This window comes from Rattus norvegicus, chromosome 8, assembly GCF_021556685.1.
Source record: "Rattus norvegicus strain SHRSP/BbbUtx chromosome 8, alternate assembly SHRSP_T2T, whole genome shotgun sequence".
Taxonomy (NCBI): Eukaryota; Metazoa; Chordata; class Mammalia; order Rodentia; family Muridae; genus Rattus; species Rattus norvegicus.
Genome location: NC_141541.1, coordinates 74,197,403 through 74,211,353, shown reverse-complemented (window position 1 = coordinate 74,211,353; position 13,951 = coordinate 74,197,403). Strand labels below are relative to the sequence as shown.

The 13,951-nt window shown below is 39.4% G+C and overlaps 1 protein-coding gene across 12 annotated transcripts in view; it reads right to left on the bottom strand.

Annotated features, from left to right (window-relative positions):
• Csnk1g1 (casein kinase 1, gamma 1) overlaps window positions 1-13,951 on the bottom strand; it is a 137,178-nt gene that overhangs the window by 79,002 nt on the left and 44,225 nt on the right. For all 12 annotated transcript variants that reach the window (NM_001431619.1, NM_001431621.1, NM_001431618.1 and 9 more), the window contains 1 exon segment: window positions 11,921-12,313. In NM_001431619.1, coding sequence (NP_001418548.1) covers window positions 11,921-12,101 — 181 coding nt within the window. In that variant the 5' untranslated portion in view covers window positions 12,102-12,313.

The window sequence follows — 13,951 nt, the reverse complement described above, 5'->3', positions numbered from 1 at the left end:
AGATTACAGGCTGTGCCTACAAAATCTAGCTTATATGTACACTCTGCCAACTGAGATAAATCTTCACTTTAAATTATATCATAAAACCTATATTGTAGCTTCAGCATTACCCACCTTAGGTGGTGTTATGTATCATGTTTATTATTAATACAACAGAAAATGCTATTTCCCCCACACTTTTGTTTCATTAGTAGGGCATAAAGTGAATCCATTAAAATATTTGTCAATATTTTACTTGTTTAGAAACATGCTCTCATTTAGTAGCTAAGGGTCCTCTAAGACTTGCTATGTATCCCAGATTGGAATGGAACTGTGCATCCTAATGGATCAGCTTCCCAAGTGGCATGATGACAGGTATATGCCAGTATACTCGGTTTTCACAGATTTATTTTTAAACATCTTAGCACATTCATTTTACTGTGATTGATGCACTGGGGGATGAACCCAGGGGCTCACACATGATAGGCAATCAATCATTCTATAACCCAGCAACATATCTAAGCCCCAACGCATTCTTTAAAGAAAAACAATTTTTAAGAAAGATAGTTTATAACACTTAGTAAGAATAGACATTATTTTGAGAAATTTTTATTTCAGACATATATTTTTTATATGTATGTGGTTATAATATTTTTCATGTAACTAATGGTCAGAAAGTTATCTATAAAAAACTGATTGAAAGGGGTTGGGGATTTAGCTCAGTGGTAGAGCGCTTGCCTAGCAAACGCAAGGCCCTGGGTTCGGTCCCCAGCTCCGAAAAAAAAAGAAAAAGAAAAAAAAACTGATTGAAAATCAGTTTCAATTACTTCATTTTGAGATTAAAAAGTTTAGAATAGGGATTAGTCTAGTTTGTAAGACTTTCCTAAAGAATGAAACACTCAAAAAAAAAAAAAAAAAAAAAAAAAAGGCTGGCAACAGGGGCAGGTGGATCTCAGTTGGAGATCGGCCTGGTCTACATAGCAAGTTCAAGGACAGCTAGGGCTACACAAAGAAAACTTGCTAAACAACAACAACAACAACAGCAACAACAATAACAACAAAAACAACAACAACAACAACCACCACCAAACAAATATGAATAAAAAGCTCAGGGGTGCTGGGATTACAGGTGTGTGCAATCATGCCCATGTTGGGGCCTCAAAACTTGGGCCCTGAGTATGCAAGGCAAGCACTCTACAAATTAAGTTACAACCCCAGCTCCTGCTCGTTCATTTAACCAGATAAATAATACAAAAATGTGTTTATCCATGCCAGTGATTCTCAACTTCTTTAATGCTGCAGCTCTTTAATACAGTTCTCATGTTGTGGTGATATTCGATCATAAAATTATTTTTTGTTGCTACTTTATAACTATAAATTTGTTAGTTATGAATCATAATGTAAATATATTTTGGAGACAGAGACTTGCCAAAGGGGTTGTGACGCACAGGTTGAGATCCACTGGTCTATGCTATGATATAATTAACTCTGTCCCTGCAAAGTCTATGTACTGGAAGTTTGGTTATTTGTGGAGATCAAAGGAGCTTTGAAGTGGGGCTTGCGATACTAGATTATTGAGGGCATATTCTTGGAAAGTAGTGTACATGAGCACCTGAAGTTCTCATACAAGGATGGTTACATATAATTCCTACCTCCTTCAACTCTAGCAAATGCCATATGCAGGGCAGCCAGGGGTTGAGGCATCAAGCCTATACTAATGCTCTTTGGCCCCTGAAACTGTGAGCTAAAAGAAAGTCTTTCTTTTTTGCTTTTCCCTTCCCCTTTCCCTCCATAAATACCTTATGTCAGGTATTTTGTCATATCTTAAGGAACTACCAGACTTATCTTCAAAAGTGGCTGTGCCATTTTACTTTCCCAATATAATCTCTATCTAGTCTTTCCAGCAAACACTAATTCTTTCCAGAGTTGGTAGATTTGAAGAAGTAGTTTTCATCTGTATTTCCTCAATGACTAAAGAAGTTGAACACTTTTCATGTGCTTATCTTCCTTTACCTCTGAATTAAAGTATATTCAAATCCCCTGTTCAATCAAAAGTAAGAAATTTACTTTTAATTATGTGTATGTATGTGTGCACACAGACATGCTTGCACTAGAGGCACTGAAGCCTTTGGATCTGGAGTTACAGGAGGCTGTGAGCAACCTAAAATGAATACAGTAAACTAAACCTAGGTCCGCAGAGAAGTATGTGTTCTTAAGTGCTGCACAGTCTCTCCAGCCACACTTAGCTTTGCTAATTTTTAATCTGGTTTGTCTTCTTCTCCCTTTTTTTTTTTTTGAAGATTTGTTTATTTGTTTATTTAATGTGTGAGTGCTGTATCTGCATGTACACCTGCTTGCTAGAAGAGAGCATCAGATCCCATTACAGATGGTTGGGAGCCACCATGTAGTTGCTTGGAATTGAACTCAGGACCTCTGGAAGAGCAGCCAGTGCTCTTAACCACTGAGCCATCTCTCCAGTCCCCTGGGTTGTCTTCTAATTTATTGTTGAGTTTAAAAAGAGTTCTTGGGTTGGGGATTTAGCTCAGTGGTAGAGTGCTTGCCTAGGAAGCGCAAGGCCCTGGGTTCGGGCCCTAGCTCCGAGAAAAAAAAAAAAAAACCTAAAAAGAGTTCTTTATATGTTTTTTAAAAATCCCTTAAATGGATATTCCATTTGCCAGTATTTCATTCCATTCTCCTCCTTCTCCTTCTTCTCCCTCTTCCTCTAGTGATGATGATGATACATATAATGGTATTAATAATAATAATTAATAATCGTGGTAGTGGTGGTGGTGATGATGATGACGATGACGATGATGACGTATATCATGGTGTTGTGTGGAGGTCAGAAAATACCTTTCAGGAATTGGTTCTCTTCTTCCACCATGGCTCTCAAGCAACAATACTTTTTACCAACCAAGCCATAATGCTCTTTGCTTTCTTGATGATTCTTTTAAGTAACACAAAAAGTTTTTATTTGTTGCGAGGCATGGCAACACTTGGAACTCAGAGAGCTACCTGCTTCTGCCTACTGAGTGATGGAATTAAAAGTGTACACCGTTTTATGCCTAGCTTTATCTTTAGGTAGTCTAAGAGTTTAAATTCTGGCTTTGCATTTAGTCCTTTAATCAACTGTGTTAATTTTTCTATATAAGAATTCATGTTTAGGCTTTGAATATGGCTATTTCATTTTTTCCCTACTACTTGTCGAAAAATATTTCATTAAATAATATGTCTTCAAAACACTCCCAATGACTATCAAGGGATATGGATATATTAATCTTAGTTTCTTTTCCTGTTGTTATGATAAAATCTCTTGACAAAAGTAATTTAAGGGAGAATTGTTTATTTACCTCACAGTTCCAGGTTACAATCCATCACAGAGGGAAATGACAGCAGCAAGAAGCTAGTTACTTGCATCTGCAGTCAAGAAAAAACAAGTCTTCAAGACTGTGTGGAGAGTAAGGCACTTGCCAATGCAATCTGAGTTAATCCCTGGATCCTACATGATGGAAAGAGAAACTACTCTGACCAATGAAGACACACAGGAGAGGAAAAAACAAACAAACAAACAAACAAACAAACAGAAAGAAATAAAAGAAGTGCACGTATACTAGTTTCTAGCTCACTTTCTCCACTCTTAAAACAATCCAGGATCCCTTGCTTAGAGGATGAAGACATTCACCAATAGGAAATCTTCTTACCTCAACTAATATTATCGAGAGAGTCCCCTACAGACACTACCAGAAGCTCATATCTTAAGTGATTCTAACTTCTGTCAAACTGACAATTTAATACCAACCATCACAATTGATACTCTCTTTCCTAAACCTTCAAATCTACCCTATCTAATGAAACAATATTAATTACTTAATTACAAATTAATTAATATACAAATAAAAGCCTATAGAAATAATCTTTGATAACATGGTTGTGGTAGTGGTGGAGGTGGCAGGAGTGGCTCCCACCTTTAATCACAGCACTCTAGAAGCAGAGGCAGGCAAATCTCTGTAAATAGGACACTGGCTTGATCTACAGAGAGATTTCTAGGACAGCTAGGTCTTCACAAAGAGAAATCCTGTCTTAAAGCAATAGGGTCTCAGGGTCTATCTTTTTAAACATACATAGATGAGTATTTTCCTCATGTTTATGTACCACATGCATGTCTGATACTCTTGAAGGGCTGAAGAGGGTATCAGATCCGCTGAAACTGGAGTTATGGATGGTTGTAAGCCATTATATGGGTGCTAGGAATCAAACCCAGGTTCTCTGCAATAACAGTATGTGTTTTTAACTGCTGAACCATTTCTCCAGTCCTCAACAATGTGGTCTAATTATCACATGCTAAAGTGTAACCAAGAACAATGGCAATACCTGGTAACTGGAGTGAGGGGAGCTGGTAAATGGAGTCTCACTGACCCAAAAATGGAGTCCCACTGACTCAAAAAGAGGTAACGCATACCTGGCATGGGGTATTTTAAAAATTGATAGTCTATGGACTGGAGAGACGGCTCAGAAGAGCATGGGCTGCTCTTCCAGAGGTCCTGAGTTCAATTCCCAGCAACCAAAAGGTGGTTTACCATCTATATGAGATCTTGTGCCCTCTTCTGGCTTGCAGGCACCCATGCAGGCAGAACACTGTATACATAGTTTAAAAAAAAAAAAAAGCAACTTTAAAAAAAATGTGATAATCTATGGTGTCCAGGAGAGACAGACATTGTCTACAGGGTAATACCATTAAATACCATACAAGTATGCCCGTGTATGTGTGTATATGTGTGTGTTGTCTGTATGTGTAAAAGCTTGTACAGTAGAAAGTTTCCATATAGCTTTATCAATTGTGTTTAGTATTAGCTATCTATCTGTTTCCTACCTCCTTGGTCTTACCCTCCCATCTATGCACACTACTAGGGAGGAAAAGTAATAAGCAGCTTATCCAGCTGTGAAGCCTATGAGCTACAGTCATGACTGTCCTGGAAAGATGTATTCACCAGTGTAACAGTGGCTCAGACATTATGGGAGGAACCACCACCTCCCTGATGGATTTAAAACCTGCTCACAAGATAGGACTCATGCCTGCCTGGTACTGTTAACTAGGGCTAAAACTGAGGGCTGACTAGGTCACACGCTGTAAGAGAGAACCTAATACTATTCTAAATGGACTGCTTCCTAAGTTCTTATCTACAAATTTGTGCATTTCTCAAACATCATCAGTGAAGTTTCTGTTTTTAATAGATGCAATGAATATAGACACCACAACTGGTCAGACTGCAGAATACACAGTGGAGCATTCAAACCTAAATCAAACATTCATACTATACCTCCTCTCAAGGTTAAGAGATCATCACAGAAAAGGGGACAGAAAAATCCTAGGAGCCAAAGGTAAATGTCTGCAATACTTGCCCAATATGACAAGGTAGCTCTAAATACAAATTGTAAATATAAAATTCCACCAACAGGGGTTGGAGATTTAGCTCAGTGGTAGAGCGCTTGCCTAGCAAGCGCAAGGCCCTGGGTTCAGTCCCCAGCTCCAAAAAAAAAAAGAAAAAAAATTCCAGCAACTATGACTGGATGTACAAGATCGGCCCAAACAAAATACCAGCATAGAGGGGAGAAACTGAGGAACTGCTATTATAGCTGAGCCATTTCCACATATTAGTCTAGATTGTGTGTAAGTATATGTGTGTGCACATGTGTGACTTTACCACAGGTGTGCATATGCCTAAGGAAGCCAAAGGGAATTGACTTCCCTGGAACTAGAGTTACAGGAAGTTAGGAACCACCAGTGTTGGTCCTGGGAACCAAACCTGGATCCTTTGCAAGAGCAGTAGATACTCCTAACCTTAGCTATCACACCAACCACCATGGTGACTCACTCCTTCCTTCCTTCCTTCCTTCCTTCCTTCCTTCCTTCCTTCCTTCCTTCCTTTTTGTTGTTGTTGGGTTTTTTGTTTGTTTGTTTGTTTGTTTTTTGAGCCAGAGTTTCTTTATGTAGCTCTGGCTGTCTTGGAACCAGTTCTGTAGACTAGGCTTGCCTAGAACGAACAGAGAACTGCCTGCCTCTGCCTCCTGGGAGCTGGGATAAAATGTGTACCCCACCACTGCCAGAGAAGCCATGGGGATTTCTTTTTTTTTTTTTCTTTTTTTCTTTTTTTGGGAGCTGGGGACCGAACCCAGGCCCTTGCACTTGCTAGGGCCATGGGGATTTCTTAATTCCTGTATATGTTTTGAATAATTGAAACACATGTACATAGAAATTAAGGGACTATGTTTGTGGTACACACTTGTCAAAGTTAATATAGTCACGAACTGTCTTACACATTTATCCTATCACTCACCTAGTCCTTCATTACTAACCTCATTAAAGCCTTCTTCATTCACCAGGTCTCCTTAAGCCAGTAAATATTGACTCTTTCCTCTCCAAGAACAAGTGACCAATTCCTGCCAGTCCTGAAGTTTGAATTAACCTCTTTTGTTACTGCCAAAAGTCAAATGATAACTTGGCTGATTCATTTAATCTTTTTGTTAAAAAAAAAAAAAAACTGTTGGTGGAGGGCCTGGAGAGGGGGCTTAGGCCTGCCTATCTATCTATCTATCCATCCATCCATCCATCCATCCATCCATCCATCCATCCATCCATCCAATGTTTATGGGCGTTTTGCCTGCATGTATGGCCATGTACCACATGTTTAGTGTTTGCAGAGAGCAGAAGAAGGTTAGATCTTCTTGGAACTGGAGTTACAGATACTTGCAAACTGCCATTTGAATGAAATCAAACCTGGTACCTCTTGAAAGCTGTTCTAAGCCATCTCTCCTGGCCCCTAGCCAACCATGTTTTTTTAGTATACATTATATATCATACACAATGAAAAGAGTTACAGATTTAATGCAACCCCCATCAAAATTCCAATTCAATTCTTCAAAGACTTAGAAAGAGCAATTTGCAAATTCATTTGGAATAACAAAAAACCCAGAATAGCAAAAACTATACTCAACAATAAAATAACTTCTGGGGGAATCACCATCTCTGACCTCAAGCTGTATTACAGAGCAATCATGATAAAAACTGTATGGTATTTGTACAAAGAAGGCAGGTAAATCAGTGGAATAGAATTGAAGACCCAGAAATGAACCCACACACCTATAGTTATTTGATCTTTGACAAAGGAGCTAAAACCATCCAATGGAAAAAAGATAGTATTTTCAACAAAAGGTGCTGATTCAACTGGAGGTCAGCATGTAGAAGAACACAAATTGATCCATTCTTATCGCCTTGTGCAAAGCTCATGTCCAAGTGGATCAAGGACCTCCACATCAAACCAGATACACTCAAACTAATAGAACAGAAAGTGGGGAAGTGCCTTGAATACATGGGCACAGGGAAAAATTTCCTGGACAGAACACCAATGGCTTATGCTCTAAGGTCAAGAATCGACCAATGGGACCTCATAAAATTGCAAAGCTTCTGTAAGGCAAAGAACACTGAATAGGACAAAATGGCAACCAACAGATTGAGATGTAGGATTGGTAAAATCCTACATCTGATAGAGGGCTAATATCCAAAATATTCAAAGAACTCAAGAAGTTAGACTCTAGAGAATCAAATAACCCCATTAAAATGGGGTTCAGAGCTAAACAAAGAATTCACGGCTGAGGATTATTGAAAGGCTGAGAAGTACCTAAAGAAATGTTCAACATCCTTAGTCATAAGGGAAATGCAAATCAAAACAACCCTGAGATTTTATCTCACACCAATCAGAATGGCTAAGATCAAAAATTCAGGTGACAGCAGATGCTGGTGAGGATGTGGAGAAGGAGGAACACTCCTCCATTGCTGGTAGGACTGCAAACTGGTACAACCACTCTGGAATCAGTCTGGTGATTCCTCAGAAAACTGGACATAGTACTATCTGAGGACCCAGCTATACCAACCCTGGGCATATACCCAAAAGATGCTCCAACATAGAACAAAGATACATGTTCCACTATGTTCACAGCAGTCTTATTTATAATAGCCAGAAGCTGGAAACAACCCAGATGTCCTTCAACAGAGAAAATGTGATATATAATCTACACAACGGAGTACTACTCAGCTATCAAAAACTTCATGAAATTCTTAGGCAAATGGAACTAGAAAACATCATCCTGAGTGAGGTAACCCAATTAGAAAAGAACACACATGATATGCACTCACTGATAAGTGGGTATTAGCCCAAAAGCTCAGAATACCCAAAATACAATTTACAGACCAAATGAAGCTCAAAAAGAAGAAAGACAAACGTGTGGATACATCAGTACTTCTTAGAAGGGGGAACAAAATACTCACAGGAGGAAATATGGAGACAAAGTGTGGAGCAGAGATTGAAGAAAAGGCCATCCAGAGACTGCCACACATGGGGATCCACCCAACATGCAGTCACCAAACCAGTAACTATTGGGGATACCAAGAAGTGCATGCTGACAGGAGCCTGATATAGCTGTCTCCTGAGAGGCTCTGCCAGAACATGACAAATACAAAGGCGGATGCTCACAGCTAACTACTGGACTGAGAACAGGGTACCCAATAGAGGAGTTGGACTGAGGTAGCTGAGGGGGTTTGCAATCCCATAGGAAGAACAACAATATCACCCAGTCAGACACCCCAGAGCTCCCAGGGACCAAACCACCAACCAAAGAGTACACATGGAGTGAACCATGGTTCCAGCTGCATATGTAGCAGAGGATGGGCCTTGTCGGGCATCAATGGGAGGAGAAGCCCTTGTTCCTGTGAAACTTGATGCCCCAGTGTAGGGGAGTGCCAGAGCGTGGAGGTGGGAGGGAGTGAGTGGGTGGGTTGGGGAACACCCTCATGTAGGCAGTGGTGGGGTGATGGGATGGGGGTTTCCGGAGGAGAAACCAGGAAACGGGATAACATTTGAAATGTAAATAAAGAAAATACCCAATAAAAAGTAAATAAATAAATAAAAAAAAACTAAATAATCCCTTTCTGAAACCTTCATTTATATTTGCTGATGTAGTTTCTATACAACTTATCATATTTATTGTTTTGCATTATAATTTGGTTTTGTATTATAATTTAAAGAGACAATAGTATCTTTAGAAACAGAAACCAGATTCTATGTCATGTAATCTTCCCTAAACTTGACAGTTGAGAAACAGTTGAGAATCAAAATGTACTGATAAGGCAAGGAGTAGCAGCACACACATAAAATTCTAGCATTTGGAAGAAGGAGACAAGGGATTACATAGTGAAACAGTGTTTCAAAAACAGTGAAGGAAAAAACAAGAACAGAGAGAGAGAGAGAGAGAGAGAGAGGGAGAGAGAGAGAGAGGGAGAGAGAGAGAGAGAATGAATTGCGTGTGCATGAACGTGCACATACCCACACAGCCCACATAGAGGAATTCTGTAGGTGCAGAGCTAAAGCAGAAACGTACCTACTATTTGTAACCTTTCTTACTTTATACTTTCTGTTTTCTACACAGTCTTCTTATACTACAGCCAGAGTGAAGCATGAGATAGACGACCTACTGTGTGGCTAATAGAAAGATAAAAGAGCTGAGAGAAAGGGAGGTTCCTTCTTCTAACTACAAAGGAAGTAAAAAGATGTGTCAGCCTATGACCCCAGGAGGCTGGAAGCTGAAGCAAGAGGATTTAGTCTAGAAAAGACTGTGCTTTAGAGAGAAAGTGGTTTCTCCATTGCCCCTCAGTTTTTCTAGAAGGTTTCTCTGTGTAGCTCTGCTGTCCTGGAACTTGATCTGTAGACCAGGCTAGACTTGAACTCATAGATCCACCTGTCTCTGTCTCTCAAGTGCTGGGATTAAAGATGTGCACTTCTACACCAGGCTCAGGGAGACAGTCTTTAAAATAAAATATAAAAGAAATACCAAAATTATCCTAGATTCACCAGAAATCTAGCACTCTGAAAGAAGAGTCTGGCTATTTATCTTTTTGACTGGATGGATTTTCCCATTTTCATGTAAATTTATAATAGAAATCTTCAAGAAAACAAATTTCTAGTTCCAGTAGTTGAGGGTTTTCTTGGTCTTTGTAGAAATAAAGCCATTTTTGGCTCTGAGAATGCTCAAGTTTATGCATTAGAAACTGCCTCTTACTGGTAATTTTGTGGATGTTTATTCCATAACATGTCTAATGCAAGCAGTATGGTGGTGGAAAAACAAAGTCAACCCATTAAATGAATGAATGTTTGCAAAAATAATGCTGAAGCAACTGAGTAGTTGCTAGGAAAGCATGCAGTATGAAATTACACACCTATTCTCAGTAGCATCTAGCTTAGCTAATTGGAACATGAACACATCTCTAAATATGAAGGCCTTTTTATTATCTTAGGTTCAATCCAGGTTGCTAGTGTTCTACAATTAAAAATGAATTCATTCTTAACATCTTCCAATTCGATTCTGTACCTGAAGATATGTAGCTAGTGTAGTGATGTTTCACTAAGGATTGAAAAGGGTAATCATAGGTATATATTTTTTCCCATTTTCCTTTGCATAATCATCAAAATCAGAGGTCGAAAAGCAAAAACAAAACTAAACAAAAACACCCCAATCATCTTATGCTTCTACCCTCACAAGATCTAAATTATAATTTTCATAATAATCCATAGCTTTAACAATTATTTAGAGGCTGGAGAAAAGGCTCAATAGTTAGTAGGAGTGCCTGCTGCTCTTCCAGAGGACCCTAGTTTAGTTGCTAGCACCCACATATAAGGTGGCTCACAACTACCTGTAACTCTAGCTCCATTGGATCTAATGCCCTCTCTTTGACCTCCTGCATATACACAGAATATACCCACACAGACAAATGCACATAGATTTAAAAAAAAAAAATTCAGCTTTTCACATTCTCCACTTATAAGGTCTTTCTCCATTTTATAAGGTCTATTTTCTGTTTCGGGTGGTGGTTATATGCCTGTATCCCCAGCATTGATGAGAGGTTAGGGAAGGAGGGAAGGGTGCAGAGGCAGAGGATATCTAGAAGGCTGAGGTTAACCTGGTCTACATAGTGAGTTCTAGGCCAACCAGGGCTGAGAGGTGAGACCCTGTCTCAAAAACCAATTAACAAACAGATTTCATTTCTTCATTAATATAGTATAACTTATTAAAGAGCATATAAATTTGCCTTCCCAACCTCACATCTTCCAGCTCGTTAATTGCCATTATTTATCACTTATTCACAAATTCAGATTTGAGCTGGACATGATGCTCACTTATAACCCTAGCACATAGGAGACTGGGGCAAAAAGAGTTACAAGTTTGAGGCCTGTGTGGCTATATAATGAGTTCAAAGTCAGTCTGGACTACAGAACAAAATGTTTCTCAAAATTAAATATAATGGGACAAGGTGAAGAAATCCTTTAATTTCAAGAGGCAGAAGCGGGGCTGGAGAGATGGCTCAGCGGTTAAGAACACTGACTGCTCTTCCAGAGGTCCCGAGTTCAATTCCCAGCAACCACATGGTGGCTCACAACCATCTGTAATAGGATGCTCTCTTCTGAAGTGTCTGAAGAGAACTACAGTGTACTAATATATAAATAAAATAAATAAATCTTCAAGAGGCAGAAGCAGGCAGATTTCTAAGTTCAAGACCAGCTTAGTCTACAAAGCAAGATCTAAAACAGCTAGAGCTACACAAGGAAACCCTCTCTTGAAAAACCAATAATAATAATAATAATAATAATAATAATTTAAATATTAATAAATACAAACTAAATTGGTAGACAATTAAAAATCCTATCACATATAAAGGGAAGCCTTGAAAAATAGCATAGTGACTGATAATAACTATAGATTCCTTTGCAAAATCCTATTTCTTATGCCAGTAAGACCTACTTAAGAAAGAGTTCCCAATCACCTGCTTATTTCGAAACACACCAAAGAACATTACTGTTGTTAGTAAAAGTCACAGACATAAGCAAGCTCTTACCTAATCTGAGCTCTCCGAAGTTCCCACACCCTATCTTCTTGCCAACCCTGAAGTTGGGTCCCACCATGAGAACCCCAGAGGATGTTGAAGTGCCAGATGGTCGGGAACAGTGTGTATTCCTTTGTGCCATGGTTTTAGTTGTCCGTTGTCTATCATCCTTTTCTCTATTAGAATGGTCCATGTTCCTACACGACAGTCTCTGAACAATGAGTGACCTCAGCGTGTATACTTCTCTTCAACACAAAAGTAGGTCCAGATCACCACAGTCAGAGAATGAGGAGTTTTGGCACCATATTTATGCTTCTAATGTTCTTCCAGAAGGTGAAAACCACTGATCAGTTCTTGAAGAACATATAGTCTGTAGATCTCATGCATAGGAGGACATTTTGTAACCTGGATAAAAATCAAGAAAATTACAGTTAAAACATAATTTTTAAAACAAACTGAGAAAGTCACTAATTAGAATGGATCTTATCCAATGGTAAGTACAGTGATCTTCAGAACTCCCTGAAATAGGCTTTGGTTTTATAGCTTTCAAAATGTTAGCCATCTGGATTAATTACTTACAAGTTAACACAATCTAAGTAAACTGCAAATCAGGACGCTAAGAGAACACACTTAAGTATTTAATATGAAACATTTCTTTTTTTTTTTTCTTTTTTTTCGGAGCTGGGGACCGAACCCAGGGCCTTGTGCTCGCTATGCAAGCGCTCTACCGCTGAGCTAAATCCCCAACCCCGAAACATTTCTTTTAGTGATGTCATTTAGCCAAAAAGAAAAATATTCGCTGAGTTGTTTTCTTAATTGATTGTGTATCAGGGTATTCAGCAGAAAGTGCTAATGCTAAGTTAAATAAACTGTAGAAAATTTAATTCAAAGCTGTCCTTGTACAATTTGTCCAGAACTTATTGGAAATGAGGCTACTCAATGTTTCTCCTCCTTCTACTCACTATTAACCAAGCAGTGGCAGCAATCATGCAATCTGAACGCACAAACTGCAGCAGTCTCTCAGAAGCCCACACCTAGTGCCTTCTGGTGTTGATTCTAAGTGCCTCTCTTAACCCTTATGCTTAAGCAGTTATTATATTTCATAAAAGTCCAACTCTGCTTTGAAAGAGACACAGGAAGAGTGGTGGTACATGCCTTGAATCTTAGCACTTGGGAGGCAAAGGCAGGCGATTCTACAGAGTGATTCCTACGACAGATACCCTGTTGAAAGAAAAAAAGAAGAGAAGAGAGGAGAGGAGAAGAGAGGAGAGGAGAGGAGAGGAGAGGGGGAAAGAGAGGAGAGGAGAGGAGAGGAGACGGGGTGGGGAGAGGAGAGGGAGAGGAGATGAGAGGAGAGGGAGAGGAGATGAGAGGAGAGGGAGAGGAGATGAGAGGAGAAGAGGGGAGAGGAGGAGGAGGGGAAGGGAAAGAAACAAAAGGGAAGGGGAAGGAAAGTGGGGGGAAGAAGAAGGTAAGGGCAAGGGGAGGGAAGAGGGCAAGGGAAGGTGAGAGGAGGGGACAGGAAAAAGAGGGGAAGGGAGAGGAAATGGAGGGGAGGAGAAGCAAAGACTTATGTGCTGAATTTTAAAAAAGAATTATTTTTTTTTTTTGGTTCTTTTTTTCGGAGCTGGGGACCGAACCCAGGGCCTTGCGCTTCCTAGGTAAGCGCTCTACCACTGAGCTAAATCCCCAGCCCCAAAAAGAATTATTTTTATTCTGAGTAGAACTCCCATTGAAAATAAAGCCATAAAACTAAAATCTTAACCTTTATCCCCATTAGAATTCTTCAGTCTCACACAAACGTTGACAAGGATCACATTATTGCTCTATTTGATAATGCATGTACTTGTGATATTATGATACATTTTGGATTTTGCCCATGGTCCTGGCTCTTTACACACACAGCCATGGTTTCTTCCTAAGTGACCAGACTAAGCCTCAGAGAACAGGACCTCTATCTCGCCTTTATTCTCTTTCATCTCCTTTTCTCCTCAAGGCAGATCATAGAAACTACAATTTCTTTCCCCCCACAAGGTAAGTCGC